Source organism: Metopolophium dirhodum, chromosome 2, assembly GCF_019925205.1.
Source record: "Metopolophium dirhodum isolate CAU chromosome 2, ASM1992520v1, whole genome shotgun sequence".
In the NCBI taxonomy this organism is placed as follows: domain Eukaryota; kingdom Metazoa; phylum Arthropoda; class Insecta; order Hemiptera; family Aphididae; genus Metopolophium; species Metopolophium dirhodum.
In genome coordinates this window covers 5,082,503-5,108,697 of record NC_083561.1, presented here as the reverse complement: position 1 = coordinate 5,108,697, position 26,195 = coordinate 5,082,503, and the positions used below count along the sequence as shown (strand labels likewise).

General features: G+C 31.3%; 2 protein-coding genes across 3 annotated transcripts in view; one reads left to right on the top strand and one right to left on the bottom strand.

Moving 5' to 3' along the window:
• The window catches only part of LOC132938535 (short neuropeptide F), a 71,138-nt gene extending 61,496 nt beyond the window's left edge, over positions 1–9,642 (top strand). For both annotated transcript variants that reach the window (XM_061005426.1, XM_061005427.1), the window contains exon 4: positions 8,884–9,642. In XM_061005426.1, coding sequence (XP_060861409.1) covers positions 8,884–8,928 — 45 coding nt within the window. In that variant the 3' untranslated portion in view covers positions 8,929–9,642. The remainder of the gene's footprint in view (positions 1–8,883) is intronic.
• A 3,544-nt stretch (positions 9,643–13,186) lies between these two features.
• LOC132938050 (uncharacterized) lies at positions 13,187–25,516 on the bottom strand. The gene is made up of 4 exons (XM_061004719.1): positions 25,460–25,516; positions 23,362–23,554; positions 18,729–18,997; positions 13,187–13,318 (listed from the first exon to the last, which is right to left on the bottom strand). The coding sequence occupies exons 1-4, from the start codon at positions 25,514–25,516 to the stop codon at positions 13,187–13,189; spliced, it is 651 nt and encodes a 216-aa protein (XP_060860702.1).
• Positions 25,517–26,195: the final 679 nt, after the last annotated feature.

Sequence of the window (26,195 nt, the reverse complement as noted above, 5' to 3'; positions counted from 1 at the left end):
ATAGGTGTACGTACCTTATTGGTACATGTATAATGGGTATAGTGGGTATAATACGGCAGTCTGGTGGAATTCAACATTGTAATAAAAAAAATAAACAATGCGCAAGACACGACCACCGCGGTTGTATAGCAAATAGCAATTAATTTTGACGAGCTGTAACTTTTGAGATAAAAATGACCAGATATTTTGGGGCGACAATTTTGCGAACAGAACACCGTTCCAGGTGATGCTGAAATCTGAATTGTCATTTTTGAAAAAATAAACGTTTGTAAATAGTAACCTTAGTCCCCTTAATATTTTCATTGTTATAATATAATTTATTTATTTTTTAATTTTGATATTTCTTAACCTATTCAATGAATTTCTTAAACTAATAATAATTTGCAGAAAAAAAAACTATTTAGTTAATTAGCTCTGTCAAACAAGAACTTTGGGTCATTTTTTCTTATGATCTTTGAGCCAGTGTTATGATAATAGGATAACATGGCATTAAAGTTTCACAAAGTACATATAACTTTCCTGACGACAGCCCACGTCATGTCACAAGACTCGAATACTCTCAGACATTCCCACTCACGTATCCTAATCCCAAGCCAGAGCTATTTAAAATATTTCGAATATTTTAACCCCCTCGCGGCAAAATACACCCATACAGCGATGAACTTAAACCCGAAATTTGAAATACATATTCTACACGCAGGCTATATCATTATATAGGTATTTGCCGGGTAGAATGATTCGATGTGGATGGTTGGGTAAGGTAGAGAAATTGACTTGCGATATTATCTGAATCATTCACGATAAATAATTTTACCCACGTGTAACGGCAGTGTAAGAATACCGTCGTATACCGGCGGGATGGGTGGTTATAACACAATTTATCAGGACATCGGCGGTAATCGGTGTTATTCGGTTTCGTCGTACTGCAAGTATGGTAGGTATAGCTATTATCAATGATTGTGTATACAGCCTGTATCCACGTGCATGTATATATATGGTCGCGTCACCAGACCTACTTCCGGCAGTGGTCATAATATACTCATATATATATATATATATTACAATATAATGTACTTACAGGAAAATAATGTACCGGAGAGAAAAATCTCATTACAAGGAGCCCGGCGTAATAGGTTTCCGCCGGTGTCCATATTATATTATAATATATATATATATTTTTTTTATTTTTTTTTATTTTATACGTATACACGGATTCAAAAGCTGGTCGTTCGTCAAGTACGAAAACAACGACGCCGTTACATAGTCGGGAAAATCGTTTTTCCACTTGAAACGAACGATATACAATAATATAATAAATAACATAAACATATATATATAACTTATACAGTTGTATAAGTGTGTGTATGCAATACGTATACAGTTTAATATGAACGCACGTACCAACGGTAATAATACGGCTCATACGTGTAATAATACACGTATAAGTGATATTAAACGAACCGTATTGAAATATGGTGAACCATACGCGCATATAAAAAAACAGACACACAGACACACACACACAGACACAGACACAGACACAGACACAGACACACACACACACACACACACACAGACACACACACACACACACACACACTTGTAACGTGGCGTAGATGTGTGTTTGATAGTGCGTTACGTTATTAGGCTGCCGACTACGAATGTGTCAGTGTGTGATCATGAGCAAACGATATTGGGTGCACTTGAATACAATATGTGTATAAGTAATAGTAAGTTGCGCATATATGTATACAAGTATAGGTGATAATAACGGTTGTCGTCCCGGTGTAAGTTTACGCGCGATTAGTCAAAATATCGAATTTATTTCCTTTCATTACAATATATTATGAATATATTTTTGTTTTTATACACATTTTTTTTTTCTTTAGACGCGAGAGGAAAAAATTATATCCGTTTCGTTTGTTCTGTGGTACGAGGTTTTCTTTTTTTTCTCGAATAAATACAAACGGCCGATTTTTTTCTCACCATAAAATAACAATATTATTATTACTCGCTCCTTTATGGAAACAAAAAACCTAAGCGCGGAGAGGAATAATACGATATTATATACATAATACATAATAATGATTTTAAATTGCAACGCGAACGACCGGGCGTCGACTGCAATTATTCACAAGTCACTGCAGCAAACGCGCTCTCGTCGCCACTCGAAATTTTCTCGACTGTATAATGCATAATATATTATACGCACAGCCACCCCCTTGACTTCTTATATATACAGTGTTTACTGCCGCATAACCACGGTATATACCTACTATATCGTTACGTCTTGTGTTCGCCCCCCGTTCGTCCCTCCGTGTTCACCGCGGGTGTTTCGCTATATTATATAGACTATGCGCGCGACAACAGAATAATATTATACGTATACATACATTGCTCGTGTCGGCAAATTAGGTACGTCAAATCGCACGATAACGATACAAGAACCTCGAAGGTTTCGTCGGAAAAGCGGACACAGACGGTGGTCTTAATGCAAATAAGGCACTCGAATGTAATGGTATACGGCAGCCATGTTCCGTTTGATCGTGCAGCTGTTATTATTATGACGTTTTTCCCGATTATTGTCAAGTATATTTTATGATATTGTTATAGTATACCTATAATATACAATCGATATCAGTGTCGAGTGGGTACACTCGGGGGCGGTCGTTACTGGTCCTAAGAATGGGTCAAATGGTGGTCGTACAGATACTAATGATATTATTACGGGTTTCGAAATCAAGACGGACATAATACAATGCAATACGTCAGTGGTGCACTAGCTGGTGGTGCAACCAGGAAGGGATGATTTGGGTGTGCTTAAGCGGCTCTCGTAGCATGTCCCCAGACATCAAAATATGTTAAGTAGATTTTGTAGCAGCTTTGCCTTCAACAGTAAGTTATGCACATGTATAACGTGCCTCGTGCGGTGCTCCTAACATTTCGTCTGTAGTCGTCGCCGACCGCGGCAGTGAAAGTATAATATTATAACTATTTTATGTTATGATATTCAAACAGTTAATTTCGATACGCCCACTGCTTTTGCGCATAAACTTGTTTTCGACCGCTGTTCTTAGACACTTAACGTGTATAATAATTATGATAAATTATTTATTATATTAAGCTATATTGATTTTATATGAAATTGTATTGTCTAACGCTCTAACGACCTTATTGGCACGGACAAACTTGATTGGTTTCAAAATATTACCTATACATAAGAAGAGTAGAAAACTTCACTATTTAAATATAATAAAAACATTTTAAACACGCTATACTTCAATATTGGTTTTCTAATAGATTTAATTATTATAGTATTTAAAAATATTATGTATTAAATTATCTAAGGTCATAAACAAAAAAAATCTAAATTGATTACATTTTTATAAAACAGATACCAACTATAATCTACCTAACCTAATAATCTAAATAACCTAACATATATATTATTTTATAGGTGCTCATGACAAACATAATAATTAAAGGTAACAAATATTGGAGATAAAATTGCAATCTTTACCTATAGATCCAAATTTTCTGATTAAACTGAATCTGATAATTTCATAAGACTTACAAACATTAATCTTCGTCGACAGTATTGCAAGTGTGTCGATCGATGTAATATTACAAGACGTAACTAATTTATAAGTTAACATAAAATATAGGGTAAACGATCATCGATGATGATCATAAAACTTGTATTTTGTCTCGATAAAAAAACACGTACTTATGTTATCTTGTTTAAACTTGACTTTACACATATAATATTTCAGTACACGTTCTTTCATGTCTGTTAGATAATTGTTTCGTCAAGTAACTTACAAATTATTAAAAGTTAAAGTGGGCGAGATTTAATAAGAATATATATTGGGAAAATTGTACATCTTATAAAGAAAACATATTATTGAGATTTTAGTAGCGTAACCATGGGTGGTTTGCATTCGTGCAATTCGAATATAACCTTTTATAACCTGAGTGAAATTCGACAAAAATAATTTTACCTCACTCCGAATATTGTATAAAACTGTCTTAAATAAATCCCTATGTATAAAAAATAAAAATCTTATTCCGAGTAAAAATGTTCAAGTAGGTATTTTATATTCCGTTTGGTTTTTGGAGTGTAATAAATATGTGTTTAAATACTTTCGAAATAATGTTTATTTGATTACTAACTATGGACCATAAATATAACCGTGACTATGATGATTTTGTTCAGATTATTATGTCCGTTTGGTGCATAGTAAGATAAATAACACTAAACTATAAAACTATGGTCTGGAATGAGTTATTTTATTCTGCACTCATACTTTCATAATGTTCATTTTTTACATGTCAAACAAACATGATGTATTTCCAATAGTTTAATGATTATAGTCATTGTAGATATAAAACAATTTATACACATTTTATTGAAATTTTAATTAATATTAAAATACAATTAAAGCTACCTACTGTGAAACATCATAATTCAATCAAAAATTGTAATAAATTATAAATTGTAATAAAATATATTTTTTATGATTCCATACAGACATATTATAGGTAATACAAACTATGTAGATTAGAATCCAATGAAAAAAAAAAAATTTAAAACAAATTGAAAAATAGGACCTTTCGTTGATTAATATCGTATTTGTCGGTTAATAATAATTTAATTAAGTTAATGTCTATTCTACATATAAAATATAAATTATTTTACTGATTTATGATTGAAAAAATATATTTTTATTAATTGGTAGGTGCGTCTAGCTTAATGATTAATGATTATTGATTATTTAAAAATCGATAATAATATGAGGGGTGACATTCCAAAACGTACTATTGCCAAAATATACAAAATCGAGATACGCATTGATTCTTATAGAAAAAAAGGTGGGAAGTCGATTGGCGCTATCAGAATAAAACTTTAATCATCTATTCCAAGAAAAAAATCGTTTCATAAATGTATAAATCATCCAAAACGTACTTATTTACACAGTATCACTATAGGAGATAATATTTAACAAAAACAAAACTGCTCTTCCTGAAAAATCAACTTTATGGCAATAGTACGTTTTGGAATGTCACCCATATAAATTTTATATCAATATTCATAATAATTGTATATTAATTAATATTATATTATTATACGAGTACAATATATTATTTTGTCTAAAATTCAATGACAATAAGTAATTGTGTGACAATATGAGTCTTAAATCTTAATATTATGGGTTCTTATCAAATTATATTATCATTTGTATATTTTAATATTTATTACAAAATAATAGTACCATTAAATGGCTACTAACATAATATTAAAACTAGTTCAGTGAATAATATAATAATATAATATAATAGGTAACTATAATGAACCTATATAAACATATAATTTATATACTCGAGTAGTTTAAACTATTATAATATTATTTACACTAAACTAATAATTGTACGAATGGGATTTTAAATTGAGAATACATATTATTATTTGTCTATAAGCTCTAAATTACGTATGTCGTTCAGTATTAATGTGTACACGTAAAAGTCACTGCCAGACAACCTAAGTTATATACTTTCTAAAACGTCACAATATATGACTTTCTGTTATTATTATTATTATTATTATGTGTTGTAATGTTATTTTGTGGTTTTTCAACGTTACGGTTTTTGAAAACTCGGCAACCTTATCCATAAGGTTATACCTATAAATGCGTGAAATAAAATCTAAAAATACCATATTATTATCTATCGCAGCATTGACGACAAGTAAAATACATATTATTGGTGGTCAATGAAGTTTGAATTAAATCTCGTATCCCTGGAGTCGAACTAGGTATCGATATTTTCCTCGTGATTTATTTTCACGTGTCAAACACAATTACCGTACACATCTGCCGCCGCCCCACGATAATCAAAGAGAAACATTACGGCGTAACGGTAGACGCAAAAGTATATAATATGTTTACGTATTTTTACTGTCGTATAATAATTTTTACTGCAATTGAATTTTAAATCATACTTACTCGTTGTGGTAACAAGATACGCTGTAAACAATATTCAACGAAACGAGGTTCCGCCATCGTTATTATGACTCGCGAAAGTATGTACAAAGTCTCATCTCGTTGTTGTTTCGAAACATACTTAAAATTACATTTAAAATGTCACTGTAATTTAATGCAATTATGTGCTAATTTCTGAGTTTAAAATTGCAAGGCAATGCGCTGACTTAATTTTTATCATAATACCCTGTAACAATGCAAGATAAATACATATATATATCGAAATAATAAACTCATAAACGAAAATTCTATACATCGCAGTGCTATATTATATTTGTGTTCACCATTTTTAATTGCTCTGTCTCGTTAGCACTTCGCACGGATGGCTTCCATTTGACTTCGTGTAAATCTGTTCGCAAGTACAGGTAGTGGGTATAATGTTATATTATCTGAATTTGATCTATCGTCAAAATCCTCACAACTTATTTTAAAATGTTTATTCTATTCGATTTTTTTATCTTCCAATTACTAACCTATTCGTCAGTTAATTTTTTTCCCATCATATTATGGTTCCATACGTTGTAGAAACAGTGAAGATTTCAGTAGTATAAGTTCCTATATTTTATTTAAATGTTTGTTTGATGATCAATATTTTGTGTCCACCAAGTTTGTGTCAATTCGTTTAGTAGCGTTACAAATTGCATAAGACTTACTTCTACGAAAGGTACGCTAAGTAAAATGATCTCTCTACGATGGCACTCACTGGCACTCTTGGTGGAAGGGAAAAATATGCACGTAGTAATAATAGTGTACACGTGTATATAAAATGCCATGTCTAAAGTACAACATTTTAAACTGAAATTCGATTTTAAGCATGTCGTCATTCATTTTCTTCAAGTTGTAATAATAATATTAGTGTTGAGGTTGAATCATTTTGTTTACCCACATCATCAGACATATTTTATTTTATATATAACTGAGTTACGTAGGTGTATTATATACCATAGGATGATGGACTTGATAACACGCTACATGTTATGATTTATTAAGAGTTAGTAGACTTCATCGGAATCATCATTTAAGACCACAAAATAGATTTGGAGACAAAAAAGAATTTTATAATTTTTCTATAGCGTCATGACGTATATTATATAGCCTGAAAATAGAGGTTATAAAATTATAGGTATGACCTACGAGTGAAATTGAACGATTCCGTGTATACGAATTTGTGTCATCGACTGACTGTCAGTCACTGACATATTATAATGCGTAAATGATGGGCAACGATAGATCAAAATATGTTTCGTTTGTAAAAAAAACTAATTAAAAGTGGACGGATAGTGCCTATACAGTTTAGTTATATAATATTAACATAGCAAAGCTCGAACGCGAGATGCGAGCGCCTGCTGCGATTGGTCGACACTGATCTGAAACATGTACGTTGGAAGTTCATTTCACCTTTATTCACTGGTATATTAGGTCGATGTTCTTAATCTACGAAAACTATGTAATTAAAATTGCATCGGATATTATGTGTTTAATTTTTTTTCCGTTAGTTAAATGATACATAGGTATTATTTGTTTTAGCCGCGTGAGAACTTAATTATAAAAATACGTTTTTAGAGATTAATTTTTACTACTGGTTTTTAACAACACAATACATAATATGTTTAGAGTTGTATATTTTTCGCGTAGGTACAATAATAAAATTATACAAATTAAAATTGGATAATCACTTACGGATACAGGATATAGGTGCCTTAAATAACAACTGGATTTTCAAACTCATTTTTGATAAAACCAAATATTGGTTATAGATTTTGTGGTGTAGTCTTGTTGAAAATCAAGCTGTCACGAGGGTAGAAATGACCACATGCGTATAATATTTCACCGGAAATTCCAAAATGGAGTGCCGCCATCCTTAGTCTTTATAGCCATGTTGTAATTGCTCAAGGGATTTTAGTTTATATCGAGTTATCTCTTAATACATTTTTAAAAATATAGTAGTCATATAGAGATTTCAAACATATCACACTTTTTTGCTTTATGTACAATTTTAAAATAATCTTGAAAATGTATAACATTATTATAGGAATATAATATGGGATACGCAATCAAGATAAATTAATATTTTTCTAGAGAAAATATTTATTTATAAATTTAATTTTTTTTTAAAACTCTAACCGATTAATCATCATCATATTCATTCCATATTAAAATTATAGGAGTTGTTAAAAAAAACATATTTGTAAATAATAAATTTGTTTTTTTTCGATGTTAAAAATGTAAATTATAATTGTGTTAATCGTCGTATGTAAAACACGACTTACCATAAGTTTAAATATTCAATTGTTTACAAACATTGACACTAAATATGAATACGAAAAACATACGGAATCAGAATTCATTATAACTACGTTGAATATTTTACTTAAAGTAAATTAAATTTGAATTTGAATTGTATACTTTATGCTATATGTTATATGCCACATTATCAGCTTGACATTTATTCATATTTAGACATTTTAGTCACATTTTTTTCATAAACGAATATGATACGTTCTGATTACCTGCTATGCAATTGTTTAAAAATGTATACCTATTAATTAATAGATTTTGATCATCAAAATGTTTTATAATTTATTTTATTGAACAAACTAATAAATTACTAAACCTTTATAGTTATGTTATAATAATATATCATACAGAAATAATGTATTTGATATGACGGATTTTCCTTTTCATTCTGGAAACCTGTCTTAAAAATGTTGTTTTTGTTTGTCCCATGTGATTCCGTTAACTCGTGTTGGGTTTCATTATTGTATATTATTTCTTGTTATAATATCTATTTTGTTTCACATAAACGAAAAGTCTAATATAATACCTTCATTAAAATTTGTTTCAGAACGCCTTGAATGCAGAATACCACAACGACTCCGATGTGAATTAAATGCGCCCTTCATCAGAAGTTATATTATACTCTTCTTATTTAAAATCATTCGCTTCGTTGTAAAACCCTTAATTTGTTTATATTTTACATTCTCACTAGTGCTTTTTCAATCAAATTGTACCTTTAGCATGCATTTTAGCGATTACAGATTTTTTTTAACGTAGTTGGTTGTATTCCATTTTAGTTCTAAGGTAAATTTTACATTCCCTAGAAAAATGTATTTATTTACTCCGCAGGTTAGCATTACTCTTAAAATATATATGTCAAAATAACAGTCATCATTTATTTTGTTAATACTTCAATAGTAACATTATTAGGTATGATTCTTGTTATAATTCTTATTACAATTAATAACCTACTCTACTTATACCTGTACTCTAAACCGATATTTAAAAAAAAAAAACGTAGGTTGAGCCTTATGTGAATTTCCGAGCAATATTTTTTTCTCAGATGCTACTCTACCTATTCTACTGCAGATACGCTACTACCCATTCTACCGCAGAATTAAAAAAAAAATAAAACTTTATATAGGTATTAATTAATAATGATGATAATAAGTACTCTATAAGGTACTATAGGTACCTACTAACTAATAATAAATAACGTGGTTATGGAAATTCACGTACGGTTTTTGGAGTGAATAATGTTTATAAAACGAGTATAACATAATATTTAAACTTATAACTATTAAAGAAATATTACATTTTATTGAAATTGTATTTGATCTTTTTTATAATAAACCTCCAACCTCCTAATGTTTTAAATGTGACAATAATAGTAGAAATTAATTATTATCTTATAATATTATTATATTCCTTTTTGATGATATCATCCACAAAAATATTGAAAGGTGTCACGGGTCTAAGGGTGATAATATTTCAATATTTTCCCAGGTACGAGAGACGGTTGTACATTGGTAATTATTACTTATTTGGATCGTATGTAGTTAATGAACGCAATGTGATTGATATATAGTATATGTTATGAGGGTGTACTCAATCATCGACTTCTCGGGGAAATATAATTTGACATACCTAATAATAATTTACCCAAGTATATTCTTTATATGAATATTATAATATGATATAAACATTTTATAATATCAATTCATGAGCCTATGAATAAATATTTTTTTCACTAATAACTATCACGATGCATCGGAAAACTCGAGTTGGGCACCGAGAAATTTGATCGCTTGAATTAATCACGAGTTGAGTCCATGTAGTAATTTTATACTACTCGAATTGGATCCGCAGTCACAACACGTGGCCTTTGAATTAAAACTTCCAGATTTCACTTAGCGCAAAGTTGGCGGTGAAAAATTCAACAACAACTATCAAAGGCATATTATAAAACTTCAGATAATGATATAACTGATATAAGTGACTTATCAGTTATCTTACGTGTCTTTTTGGTTTGCCTCTTTTGAGGCCAAGTAGTTGTTAGATTGTATTGTATTGATAATTCAATCACCATTGAACGTGACCAAAAATATATGTAAGCTTGGTATAGGTAATAGATAAATTATTTAAATGTATGTAAAACTAATAATTTTAGCTTCACCAATACGTATATTAATTTAATTGTGAATATCGAAAAGAGCCCATATCAAATTTTTATCAAAATGTATTGATCTTGCTTTTTTTTCATAATATATATAATATATATTACACATACATAACGTTACATTATAGTCTGTACTTGTAGAAAACAAATTGCTAAAATAGACCAAATGGTTCAATAAAAAATCAGTTTTTCATGTTTCCTGAAAAAATATAATTTTCCGTTTTATAAACTCACAATACAACTATGGACAAAAAAAATAATCTACATATTAATGTAAATATTATGAAACAAACATGATTTAATAATCATTTAAATCGGAGTAACAAAAATGAAGAAACTAAATTGATTGATAACTATATCCAGTCAACCTCCATGTGGTATCTCCAGAGTTCTGTGTACTAAAACTTATAAGCTGTCATATCCCAATTCTAGTGTTACCAAATAAATAGGAAAAACTATAGTATACTCGATAAAACACGTCGGTGACCATCTTAAGCCATATTTAGAATATTGAACCACAATAATAATTATTATAGATAAGCTAGGTACCCAATTAAAATATTTATATTACATTTTAGAATTTTATATATATTTTGAAATTGTTGACGTTTGGAAACTGAGTTTCACTTCACAATAACACAATACTTCACTATACATTTCAACGGTAAGTCTCTACAATATTTTGAATTTTTTCGAATGAAATGTTTCGATTCTACTTCTACATGATTAATTGATAGATACCTACCGTAAAATTAGGTTAAAGTATAGTATCATTAAACCTGAGAAAATAGTAATGTTTATTACACTTTTAGATCTTATGATTAGATATTATATAAGTTTATAAATAGGTACATATTTACTTAAGAATTATAATAATAATAATAATATTAGATACAAGCTTTTAAAACTAAATTAGATTAATCAAAACTAAATATAATTGCATTGAACGTGATAAGAATATCATATTAACTTGAAATTTAAAATATTGGTTAAAAAATAAAACTGAAAAAAACAAAGTAAATTTAACTTAGTTATTAGATTTATATTTCAAGTTTTTAAAAGTAATAAATATTACATGAATAATTATTATATTATAAATATATTTTTTATATATTTATGAAGTAAAAATATAATAATTATATTTATTTTTACTTCATAAAAAAATGTGTTTAATTTTTTTGTAATTTTCATTAGGATTTATTTTTATTATAATATTCTGAAAATATAAATTTCATTATAATATCATGTTTGATAATATTATTTTTAAACTGTACTTTTAATTAAAAATTATTTATTCCAAAATCATACAAAACAAATAATGAAACCGCTGAAACCTTGTAAAAATAATATTGAAATCGTACTTGTTTTGTTTTTAAAAATCCACTCTAAACTATATTAATTTCCATTCAAACTATAGAAAAATAATATTTTTTTTATAAATTTAATGTTCAATTATCAAATTAATATAATATTTAGTGTCGAATTTGTTATACGATTTCAAAACAAATATGAATTATTATAATATTATACGAACGTAGTATGAATCGAATGAGAAAATTGTATCATAATAATATTATACGTTAGGTGTATTATTTATATTGAATTACTTTCATTAGACGCCATAAAATGCGATTGTCGTCAATGCCTTCCAATCGCGAAATACAGAAAAAAAAATACATCACGGTGAGCAACCTACTTTTAATTAATTGTAAATAAATAATATAATGATTAGTTGAATTTTACTTTTTGATTTTTCAATTGTGGTGTAAAAAAAAAAGTCTACAATTGGTTTTCAATGATTATTTAGAGAGCTCGAAAAACAATTTCGCCCAGTTACAATACAATATAGACCAACTATTGTCGTTCTGACATAACTTGGTGACGCCATTGAAGGTTGCAGACGAAATACACTACACCAACAATCAACATAAGTACCTATATCGTATATGTACAGGTAGATACTTATTATGTACCTATACTTGATCGAGATTTTGAAGGTTCTATTGAAATTAACAAAAACCATACAAATGATTTATTATTACCTACCAATATATTGTATTATTTGTCGATATTTCTTCACAGGATTGGTCATCGTATGATTTCAGGATACAATATTTACATGTAGCTATAACGATTGTATTATAATACATATTTGTGTAATGCAATTAATTACTATGCTAACTAGTAATAATTACAATAGGACGTGACATGATAGGTGCAAGTAAGGAGATGTAAAAATACATTTTAAATGTATTACTTAAATAATAGGAAGTTGACTACAGTATAGTAATATTAAATAATATGTTACACTATACACTGAAGTGTCTGTGTGCAAATATTGCTATAATAATCAAGCAATCAACCGAAACATATCAATTTATCCAAACTGAATATAATTTGAATCAGCAATAATAATATACAAAACTCGTAATATTGTTATAAACGTTGCAGTCAACTTTTCGTTATAGTTCTAAATTGTTTAATAGAATTATAATGTTATAACAATAATGAAGTTATAATATGTGTTACCTACCTAGGTACAAGGCACCCAGAATGTCTGTGTTACTATTGTCCAAACTACAAACACTTCGTTTTGTGTTGTAAAGCATTCGAGTGTACTGGAGTGTACTCGAATATTCGCGTATTTAAACTTGAATACAAATTACAAATACATCCGACTGAATGAGAAATCTTAAGATTCCAGCACAGTTGTTGGAAGAATTAATTGAATTACGTTAATTTCAGTTCCGCCAGGTTGTTCGGCGAAATGTAATAAGAAATAGTATTTCAATTGTTTCTGTATGCGCAGGTAAGCGGCCACTCCCTACAATCTCACAGACAACTGAGCAGGGTAAAAATGCACAAGAAAAATATTGCACTTCTCGTGTTTGAAGATAACGAGAAAACGTGAAATATTAAAGAGGCGCCACCTACATTGATAATAAATAATAATAATACACTAATTACACATCTTGTACATCGAACGGTTGTAAGGTACACGACCATAAGCGATATGTCACGAGAAAGTTATACGCGTAAGACGTTATTGTGATCTCGACAAGACGAAATCGTCGGGTAAGTCATAGAATAGATTTACAGCAAGCAACGTGGTAGGTAGATCTACCTATAAAACATTTCACGCACATTGTAGAGCGCAAGACAAATGCACAGCAGGCCTCCGAGGTCAAATACACTATAATCGCTGAACAAACACGATCCGTTAAGGACGTGGAATCGAAATAAATAGAGACGTCCATTAATTGTTATAATCAGATGCTAAGTCTTTCACCTAATCAATTAGAATAGTGTGCCTATAGTTTTGATGGTAAGACATGGACCCGCCGAAAAGTTAAATTAGCTCAGTAGTGTAATCGAAAATGTATCGTGTAATTAATAATGATTATGTCTGATGGGCCTCAATATTCAATTGATTTCATAATGAAGAGAGAACAATGCTCATCAAGTGATGAATTTTTGAATCGATAAAACTTTTTTTTTTTTTTTATTTAATTTATTTAAGCATATTTACAATCTATACAATTTGTACAATATGTAAATTTGATAACATAGGTAATTAAAATGACTTTAATGTCTTGAGGGGGGAAACCGTCCATCAACAGTACCTCCTATTTAATTTGATGGGTCATAAATCGATAAAACTATAAAAAAAAGAAATGATTATTATTATAAGAAATACATTTTTCATTTCGTGCACAATAAGTATTATTCGTGTTGAAACTGCTGGCTTTTTCTTAAGTAATCTAAAATGAAAAGTAATCCAAAATATCAGTGTTCAGCTAATAATCGATTGGTTATTAAAAACAGGTTAATTTTGAAGATGTAGTTTTCAATTTTCTCAGTTGTTCAAACAACGGATTTTGTTAAACTGCGAAATAATTATCAACGAATCGTCAAGCATTTTAACCTTGACTATTATTTTTGGGTAGACCACGAGCTCCACCTCAGAATCCGTTCATATAAAATTACAATGATTTATTACAACTTTCAAAATTATAGTCTTGATAGTAACACAATTCTGACTTGTGCCAAGGTGAGTGAAGCTCAGCTATAGTCTCCTTTCCCCGCCTATTTAATTCTTTACCCGAATAACTAAAGACGCTAATTAAAGATAAATACGGGTAGTTACGTTGGTGTTTTATTACACTGAACGTGATTATATTATAAATCATTAACATTTAAAAACAGTTAAATATTAATATTACTAATATTATAACATATTGAATTTTCTTATAATTATTGCAATTCGTTTGCATGATTTTATTAACGTCGATCAGTCTTTTTTTTAAAAAATAATTAACTGCAACCGAATTATTGTATACGAAATTACGAAATAACTAATTCTCAAAAGTACCTGTCAACTATATAGCCGTACAGGCGGTACCTATTCCCCCCCCCTCCCTTTTTTTTGTCGCTTATTGCAGTCGTTTTCCTTTGTTCATAAAATATTATTGTCTTAATGGAGAGCCAAAACCCTCGTCGGGTTTTTTTTGTCCGTGGCCAAACGCAATATTTTCAAACACGAGTTTGCCATTCTATGTCTACATGAATATTAGCATAACAATCGCGCCGCGAAGTATACATTTATTTATCAATAGAGCGATGGTCGTGTACCTAACAGTCGTTTCATTCGCGCAATGTTCTCTGCACACCGCGCGTTGCGCTGATATTAATAATACAACGCTCCCCCGTCAAGGGTCGGCCAAGTTTTTCGAAGTCACATCTCAGCGGGCGCTTATAAGATCCGGCGTGGCCTATTTTCCAGCCGCACACATCGCCGGCCGCTCGTGGTCTGTGCTGCAGGCACGGGACGCGAAGTTAACGTCGCCGGTTGCATATTATATTATATTATATGGGTACGCATACAATGGACGAAACAACCACCGGCGAGCGGATGAATGACGACGGTCCGTGCGCGCTCTGTCACGCCGAAACAATAAGTGCCTGTATTATACATGTAGCAGTGGCGTTTATATTTGATAAATTTGTACCTATACACGGTCGCCTAACGAGGTAGAGAAAAAAATAAAACACCCGCCGATGGTACGAACGTAGACTATACTACTACAACTGCCAGTTGTAGAGGCAGGTATATTATAATAGTACTATATGTATTATTATTATCGTGGCGAGCGATGTATGCGCGAGTCACGCTGCAGCAGCACAATGTTTGCATATGAGTTTTCCCCTCGGCGCGTACTACATTATACTAAGTTGTGTTTATTGTTGATGACATCTGGCGCGGGGTGCAACTATATATATATAGGGGATTTAAGATTACGCGAAATTTGTTTTCTTGAACTATCTCATTCGTTCAGAAAAAATAGCGTTAATACCTATAGTTATACTAGAGGCACTCAAGTCCAGGACAAAATTTGTACAAGTATCTTTATCGTAGAAACAAAGATAAACCGTACTAAAGCGCACCCACCCGCATGTGTTGTCTCTGTCTTACTCTCGTAAGACGTGGACAATTTTCGTTCGCCAGTTTCAATATAGTCGAATAGTGTGCTGTTAGTTTTGATACACACTAAATTTACCTATAATCTGTGATCTTTCGATCGGTTTTTACGATATTTTAATTTTTAAATGAGTTAAGAGTATGCAGAATAATAATATTTGAAATTGCTCATAACTCGATTAAAAACTAAAATATCGTAAAAAACCGATCGAGAGACACATTATAATGTTCTTACATAAATCTCACTTATGATTTATGGTTATTAATATTATAGAGAAATATAAATATGCAAATGCTCAATAGGTGCTGCAATGCATTTACCTATACAAATTACAAACTTTAACGTCATTATTTGATAAAAAAAAAAAAACATAACAAAAATATAGTTCTATAAACAATAGGTATAAGGTAATAGGTATATTTTTAAGTTGTGACCATTTACTAGGTAATTCCTGAACCATGGCTATCAAACTTGATAAATCAATATGTAATTATTGAAGTTTGCCATGTGTAATCTCACTAAATCGTATAGGTATTGTCAGGAGTTACAACACATACACAATTTATATTTTTCATCATTTTATTGAAATATTTCAAGAAGAGTAAAATTTTTTAAATTTGGTACCCTCGATATACCTAATTATCAAGGCTGGGCAAGTTAATGATTTTTTTTAACTCAGTTAAGTTAAGTTAATATGCACCAATAACAAAAAGTTAAAAGTTAATTTAACTATAGGTTAACTCAGTTAAGTTAAAAGTTGATACACATTTTTTGTTAACTTTTTATTAAGTTAAAAAAAAGTTAATTTGTTTATACAACGCTAACGTACTTAATTTTTTTCCAACCCAAAACTAAATTATAGGATATAGTGTTAATACTTCATACAGATTTCCATATAAGTAAGATTCGAATGATATAAATTTTTAACTTTAGACAATTTACAATACATATTTTTTGACATGAAAACAAAATAGATTGAAATAGTGAAATATTATAAAATTAAAAACAAAATAAATTAACTTAACTTACTTCTTAAAATGAAAAATTAACTCGTTAATTTCACGTTAATTAAGAAAGAATTTAATATGTTAACAGTTAAGTTAATGAAAAGCCAAAAGTAACTAGTTAAGTTGAAAAGTTAAAATAAAATTAACTTTCTAACTTATCTTTAACTTTTTAACTCGTTAATGCCCAGCCTTGCTAATTATTGATGATATAATCGAAAATTCGAACGAAATGTTTAATATTTACATTTAATTTAAATTAAATGAACAATAATAATTATTATTGTTGAACACGTGTATCATATTATAGTGCGGAGATAATATTATACGCAGCGTCTAGAGCTATTACCATTGACGTGTAATTTATTATAATACATGCATGTGAACAAATTTGCCACAATCATATGTTTTACAAAAGTAATAATAATTTAATTCCACACTCGTGTTTTTGTAATGTGTTTTTGTCAGGTATACTAATAAATACTTGATAGAGGTACGTTTCTACATTTTTTTTTTTTTTTCAAATTGTATTAAAAAGTGTAACGAATTTCGTTCATACAATGTCGAATTGAAAATGAAAAAAAAAGTTTGAAAATTAAACTATCGTTATGATTTACTGTTTTTATAGTTTAAAACAAATGACGAATGAACAGAATAAGTATAGATGGTACATTGAATACAATATAGATTTTTGAACAAATTCTTCAAAATTCCTACAGTCCTATAATATTGCCAAAATAAATGTTACTGTCGCATGAAATATATCGCACATTACCGAAATTAAGCCACCACAACTCTTTATTGCCAACATTTTCCTTGAAATATTATATAGCACAGTCGACATGTACATAATTGCGGTGTAATGTGTCACAGATTTGAGTCGGTACTTAGTTTCTTTACGGCCGTTGTTGGTATAACAACAACAATACTTTTGACATTTCAGTGTATGATTTTGTGAAAAGTGGTATTTTTAAAAACTATAACCAACATGTTTTCATTATTTGCAGCGGTTTATTGTTTGTTTTATTCTTTTATTACACTGTATAATATGATATATTATGTGACGAGTGATGGCAGTGATTAGTGTTTTTATCGATTCATGCCGATTGATACAATTTAAATCACGACAAGTTTTGCCATTTTTTCTTCCGTTTATTATTGCCAATGTATGGTATTTTGTATTTTGTTTAAAATATAACGCAACAGGAACACTAAAATAAATTAAAACATCGTCGCGTTAGAATTAGCCTTAATTACATAAAGTACTGTGGATAAAGTGGAATACAAAAAATATCCGTCAAGATTATTAAAAATTGAAATCCCTCAAAATTATGTGTATAAAGAAGTGAACGGAGGTGTGTGTGTTCAAAAGCGTTCACAGACATTATCGGCAGAGTAGTAAAATAATAAGTCCTAAGACAATATTATGTAGTCATAGGTAATAAAATAAAACCCTTACACCGGGGTAGGAGTATAACATTTATATTTACCCACTATATGACGTAACCATTGTAGACACACCCTTATTTGTTACAAAAAAAACTTTGTAAACGTGTTATATACTTATATATTAATTTAACTGTGGTTACCCAAGTTTACCATGTTTAAATTTGGACGCACTCCGGACAGTTTTCGTTTATTGTTTCAGGGCACCGGTTTTTTTTTGTTTTTTCGTTCTAAATTTTAAATTTTTTCGTTTTTGGACTCGCCCCCTGTGCTTCTTGCCCGCTGCGCCAACGGTTTTACGTACTTTTTTGGGCTTGTCGTGCGCATTGGCGGACGTACGGACCGCGAACAGCCGCATATCTGCCTCCGACCAGTTGCCTTGGTACCGCACCGTCTTTGTCTGTTCACCGTTCCAGAAGAACAGCATTGTGGGTAGCCCGTCGACGTTGCACTGAATCGCCAACTCGGTGTCATCCGTACAGTCCACGGCGGCGGCCACGATGCAATGGTCACCCTGCAACGCGGCCGTAACGTCAGCGAACACCGGTTTTATCGGCCCACAGTATCTACACCCTGCGCAAGACTGTATTACACTCATAGACTTTACAGACATGGACTGATAACAGGGCGAAACAGAGAAGTCGGGGCCAACGTTGTTAGATAAAGATAGCATACTGCAACTTGGGTCCGTTTGGTGAACGTCGCCAAGATCCCCGTCCGACTATATCCAAATGACACAACCGGGATAACCACGGGGAACTAGTTGTCACTATATGAGGTGCTTTTACATAACTAGTCGAATAATATTTTCGAGGCTAGGAGATACTTCACCGTTCATTTCCACCCATTTATGGTATCAAGTATGTGTGTGTGTATGATATAGAGATAAAGATAATAAGCTTAACAACAAAGATACAGTTCAAGTCTTATCACATATATATAATATATTATATCCAGGGATTGCTATCTATTTCTAACAATGATGCCACTATAGGACTAGGCAATAGCATATAGTGGACAAGTATTCCATACTCTCATATGTCTACATGCTTGTTGATTACACTATATAGTTGTCAACCAATTGGAAAAAAATTGTTATTGTTATTGATTGATCAGTTGTATTGAACACTTTGATAATCGTTCAGAAAACTAATATTGTGTAGTGTGAACTATAGTGATATTATTCCAATGGAATGCATGTCGCTGAACACTTTGTCCCGAAGAAAATGTAGAAACGTCTTCCGAAAATTATTTGTTATTGAGTGTATTGTTACTTATTTTTGCACAGAAACTCGCCATTAGGATTTCGATATATCACCCAAAAATGAGGGGTGGTGGAGTGGTAGTAGTGGTCGGAGCTTATAAAGTATAAAAAATGTTTATTGTTATGACGTCTTACAATATAAAATATACGGGGTAGGATTATTAAATCGTCGGGATTTAAAATCTTTAGCTATAGGTTAGGTTAGGTAATATACTCTTAGCCGCAAAAATAAATAAACGGATTAATATAATAAAAATATTTCTGATCCTGCACGAGTGCACGGCTGACATTATTTTCAACAAAAACATTATTGTTGATACCAATTCTAACCCCTCTAATAAACCGTGGTATGACAACGTGTGTTTAGCAGAGAAATGTCCACCTGTTCGTGGCTCGGATTAAAACATAACCTATTTCCGTCTCTCACATCACATACTATTATATACAACTAGCATTCGCTCGACGACCTCCTCCCCACAGAATTGTATTCGTTACGTAGGGACAGGCTGTGAGATTTAGGTACTTCCACCTTCTCCGCTTTATTACTTAGTCCACCATCGTTTTTCTTTCACAACTAATCCTAATAATTCCTGCACTAATATTATAACTACTTCAACAAATCAAATTTATATGTCTCGCGCGAGTAGGAGGTACGTGAAAGGTAATACAATTTCGGAAAAATTGATTTCTTCGACCTTTAAAGCAATTTAAAAAAATAAATGCTTACCTAGGTATTTTAGATTTTTTTTTTTCGATCGGTAAAGATTTCACGTGAAATTGTTTACGATAAAAATATTACACACTATAATATTGTGGACACATCCATAAATAAACACATAATGTAAAGCCTGTAAATTATCCTCCCATACGCTTTTAAACGCGGTATAAAATATTGTGCGGCGATCGGCACGCTTAGGGAAACGAGACGAACATATTTTCTCCAACAATGTGACATTTTAACGTATTTTTACGGAATTACCACAGTATACCTACGTCGATAAAATATTATTGTGGATGCATGAAACGGTATGGTGTCGACCTGAGTGCAATGCAATAATGGTCAATCGCCCACCAATATACCGCGCATTAAAAAATATTGTCGAATCCGACCTCGACGGTAACGAAGTGCAGATGAGACATTCTAAAAGTGTTAGTATTTATTTTGACCTCATGCGCATAACCTCTTCTCTTAATTATTATGCGGCCAACCATATTCTAATAATACCTGTATCAGAAAAACAGTGCTACGCAATAAATATTTAAAGAAAAAAACAACTTCGATATTACCTATTCATGAACTCTCGGGCCACAAGAGAGAGTCACATCAATCAAGGCCCGTTGTCCGTGGGAAATTATTTATGTTGATAATAATATTATTGCATTGCCTATTTGCATTCCGATTGTGTGTATACGTTTTCTTATAATTGCACTTGGATATAGCTATACGAAATATGTTTTCTTAATCGCAACGCGTATATTATTATAATGGGTCTGAACAAGTGAAAATACTTCAACGATGATAATATTATAAAAATATAATTGGACAGTTTTATTTTATTGACATCAAAAAAAAAAAGAATAATGAATATTTTCATTAACCTGTTCTATTTTCATTCCTATAAAGTATAAAATATGATCGATTTGAAGTTGTCATAAAAATTGTACAATGACGTTTTAACTTGCATTAAAGTAACACATAATATATGGTAGGTATATATTATGCGTTATAATATCATATTTGATGTACATTTTTTTAGTGTATGAGCGCACTAAATATTCTTATGAACTAGACGATTCTTACCACAATAACTCGAGTGCTGGCACAACAGTCATGGATGTATTAGTAATACAATGACACAACAATTCAGGTAGATTGGTAAATGGTAGGTGTGCAATCTTTATTTTCTTTATAAGAACTAAAAACGTTTTCATGGATGAATGTAATTTTTGTTGCTCAAAATACAATTTAAAATTTAGATACGTGATATTCGTGTAAAGCCGGCTAATGTGTTTTTTTTTTTTTTTTTTAGATATAGGTAGAGGTGTACTAGTGAAATCGTTCTAATTTTGTATTGTCGATGAATTTCGATCTCAAAGCTTAAATTTAATACACGTAATAAAAATTATAATAATACCTAACCTTCTTTGGTACGGCATTATTTTTATCCCACTTTTTTTTTTGTAAACTCTATAGGTACGATCTATAAATTTGTTATTAAATAATTAACTTTGTTGTTTTCATTGAATCCAAAGCTCGTTTACGAAAAATGCGATTACTTTAATAAGTACCTTCTTCTAGTTTAAGTATACTGTTCGTTATAATATTGTATTCAAATATTCAATGTACCTGTACGTCATAAACAAATGTATTATATTATATTGTGTGCCATATCGCACCTACACGCACAGTACACGCATACATACTAGAACAATAATTGTTAATCCTATTAATAGATTTTTGTAGAAAACGCGTTACACTACATAACATAATGACATTACAAGTGAGAACGCCGCGTTAACAATACAAAACGTATACATATTATGATTTTCCGAACCATAGATTTCTACGGCTGTAGCGCCAATAAAAACGTATTAAACGAGACGAGCTTTCTAATATTTTACTGCGACATCGTTTCGATTTTATCTTATAACCCCGATAATCGACACGTCTATCGAACGCGCGTAACAACGGTTGACTATGCTTGACTTTAATAATAACTGTTAAGACGTATAATATATTATTATAATATTATAATGGCGCAATATGCATATAGGCCGCCTGCCTACCTGATAATTACAATTTAATACGAAAAAAAGCCATCATTTCACGCCGGACGAACTGTACACGGATGTACCGGGAGGAGGATTTCTATTCATTAGCGTTTTCGTGCGCGTGGGAACTCCGATAAAAACGATACGACCGTCGCAGGTATTATGGGTAGAGGAGGTGTCGGTGTCCATATTATATACATATTATGACGTCGTGACAGGACGGATGACCAATACTATGGTGTGGGTACCTGAACCATACCAGTATACCCACTTCGCTCAATCGGCAGTTGGTATAGGTATTATGCCCTTGAAAATGCCGATCTCACACGTATTCAGCAATTGGCGACGGATGTCTGGCTGATTTCGTGAACTCGGCAATACACGAATTTGGCGTAACATTTATTATAATCATATTATTTATATTTAATACTGTATACTAATTATTTGCAGGATATGACCACTAATCAGAAATCACTATGCATAATTTATGATTGTTGTTTAGTAGTATTCAAGTGTCTTTTTTTTTGAGGGAGGGGTGCGGAGTATGTGGGAGACGTTTAACCTCTAGGGCATTACCCTGCAATACGTAAACATGCGACCCTCGCAGACCTACCTACGAACAGGGGTGGCTCACAGAAGGGAGAGCCTAGGGTCCCTCCAAGCTATATTTCTATAGAACTGTATACTGTTAAAACAAAATTACAAGAAAAATCATATTATAACATCGAAGGTTTTCTGAAAACTATGACTCCCCCCCCCCCCCCCACCCCCCAATCGCGTCACTGGAGCCTACGAAAGACGGGGCGAGCAACTTCACCGGAGAATGTGCAGTCCAGTGTCGTATTATATGCCTATAGGCAACGCATTGATTTTTGGAACGTTCGACACGGATTCAACTCACAATCAGCGTGGAAAAACACCAGTACGCAGCAATTTTCTCCGATCGTCTCCCGGAAATTCGTCTCGTTCAGTGTCCGCACGTGACTTCCACCCGGCACGTTTTCCCACCCGACGTTTTTGCTGTCGTCGTCGTCGTCGTCTTCGTTGCCGCCGGTCGTCGACGGCCACGACGCTAAAATTGCCAACAACAAACCCTGCAAAAACCCATCGTATCATATCATATCGTCGCGTAGACGGACGTCGGGAGGTTGCGGGTCGGCGGCCGCCGTAGGGCAAACTAATATTGTGACACCGGCGGCCATTTGTTAGGAGGTAGGATTTATGTACGTAGAGAAAATGCGGCGGCCGTGTAATATTACACATTGTACGGCACTGCCCGTACGGAAGAATTTAATATCGTCGACGATTTTACCGCGGTCGGATGTCGGGTCCGACCCGTTGAAATCTATCGCGAACAAAATACGCTTTCGTTGCGTGGTAATTCCTGCAGCCACTTACGTCGGAAATTACCTACTCGTTTTTTTTTTTTTCGTTTTTTTTGTCATCATTTCGTTTAAGTATAATTTCTTATGCACACTGCAGATTATCATTACATATATTACTACGTGCGATCCTGTACACGCTATCGTTGAGTCACCTCGGAGTTTTTCTATTCGTCCATCTGCATATATGCATTATATATATGTATCATACAAGAAACTAGTTCCGGAATGTGTTTTACTTTCACAAATACAAATTATTATTATTCGGTGTTTAATAAGAATATAATACCTATATGATAATTCGTCTTACCGCCCAGATTATTATTATCGATCATTCCCGAGAGAACGGCACGTCGTTAAAACCGGAGATATGACGTGTGTAGGTATGATGAACGTCGGGGTGTCTACAATAGGTTCGGATTCTATCATAATTTTTTTTATATTAATTATGTTCCATGCTATTTTACTAACAAGTAATAAGATATATTGTGTTGTCTTAGTGCTCTAATCTTTAGGCCAGGACAACACAGTTATCTATAGTGCCCGTCTATAATGGGATCATTGTTTAGAACATACGTCACGTCAAATTGCATTGATGAAATTTGTTAAATGAGATTATTATTTAAAAATATCATTCCAACGATAATATTACAATGAATGTAATTACGGTCCTATAACTACAATATTTCATTAATCAATTTATTAATTTATTTTTGACTAACCTTTTTAGTCGTCAATGATATCAGCTAGTATAGGTTATTGTATAGTATAGTATATACATTCATAACTAATCAGCTATCATTTAATGAAGTGGTAAATATTAATTTTGTACTTGATTAAATTACATAGATTGGTCGGGATTTAAAATGTAATTATGTCAAGTCACATTTTGATGTGGTTTTAACAATAACATTATAGATAGGTATAGACGTATAGTTGATATTAAAATTTTTCATAATCGTAATATTCAAGTAATAATAATATATTGGCACAATGCAATCTATACTTGCGTCTCTATAAAAAAAATAATTCGTTTTCCTTGAGTAGTCCTCAGTTATAGTTCATACGTTTAATAAATAACCTAACCCAAAAGTCATCAAGAATAATTATATTTAACTACAGTAATAAACAATATCGTTAATAATAAACATTTTAATAATTTTCCATATAGTTTTCTAATTATTTTGTGGGTTAAATAACTATAGTTGATTAACAAGTGTGTCACTTTAAAATGTTTTAGAAATAATTATTTTAGAATTGTTTTGTGTTACCTATGTGTTTTAATTGGTGTTTAAAAACCGCGAATATGATAAGCAAACTATATTCACCTATATATTTTTAGTTCAGTTTATAACTTTCATGTTTTTGATTATACATCAACTTCCCACGTTATTTCACACTTATTTAATTTACATTATTAACAACTTAGAATTGGAACATATATTAAATTCAACCAGAAAACTAATTTTATAATTAATTCCTTCTTTTTCATACTTTGGCAAATTATATTTATTTTATTAAACTAACCTGTAAGGTATTAACTTAGTTATAATAAAATAAAATTGTATCATCGATTTCTGAATCATCTCGTAAATCTTATTATCGACAAAATCAAACCTGCATGTCCACGTCATTACCATCGTCATCGTCAGGAGTATCCGTCTCGATAGGCATGACTTTCGTTGAAAACGCCTATCCAATTTGAATGTTCCGATGTTAGGATTAAATATTATAATCAAATCGATAGAATTTTTGTAATGGACTACAGTATTGTTACCACGGCAGAGTGATAAATTAAGTTTTATTGTAAAAATAAAAAAAGAACCGTAACGTTGGATACCGTAGATCGTTCCCCTCTACTTAATCGATGAAAATCGTGTTGAATGGTTTTGTTTTAAAGGTCAACAAGTGATGATAAAAATCTGCCGAATTATAACTATTAAAAAAAAAATAATAAATCTTACACTCTATTAATCATAAACACACTGTTTACTATGCCTACTTATCGAATTTAATGACATGACGTAATTACGTTCAGTATTGTGTCTCCCATAATCGTTGAACATCGTTCCGGGGTTTTCTGAGTTCACACACACTGTGGAACACTATCACCCCGACATTTAATAGTTTTCCGACTGCTAAGAAGGGTTAACCTTCAATTAACAATTATAATTGTCAATCGACCTAAAAATCGTATTTGGTAATTTTAAACTATAGTACTGTTCAGTTATGTTCAAATTGAAATAGTGTATAAAAACAAATTATGATATTATAAGTTACAAGGGTACATTTTGAAACATAAATTCTAATTCCAATCAATCTAATAAGTTACGTAATTTTATAAATATATTTC

Bases quoted from the DNA above. Each gene is read 5' to 3' on its own strand.
- LOC132938050 (XM_061004719.1), bottom strand. From the start codon at position 25,516: ATGCCTATCGAGACGGATACTCCTGACGATGACGATGGTAATGACGTG. The intron at 23,555-25,459 runs GTTTGATTTTGT...GGGTTTTTGCAG, and splicing joins GTAATGACGTGGACATGCAG to GGTTTGTTGTTGGCAATTTT. The intron at 18,998-23,361 runs GTGAGTTGAATC...AGTCTTGCGCAG, and splicing joins GGTGTTTTTCCACGCTGATT to GGTGTAGATACTGTGGGCCG.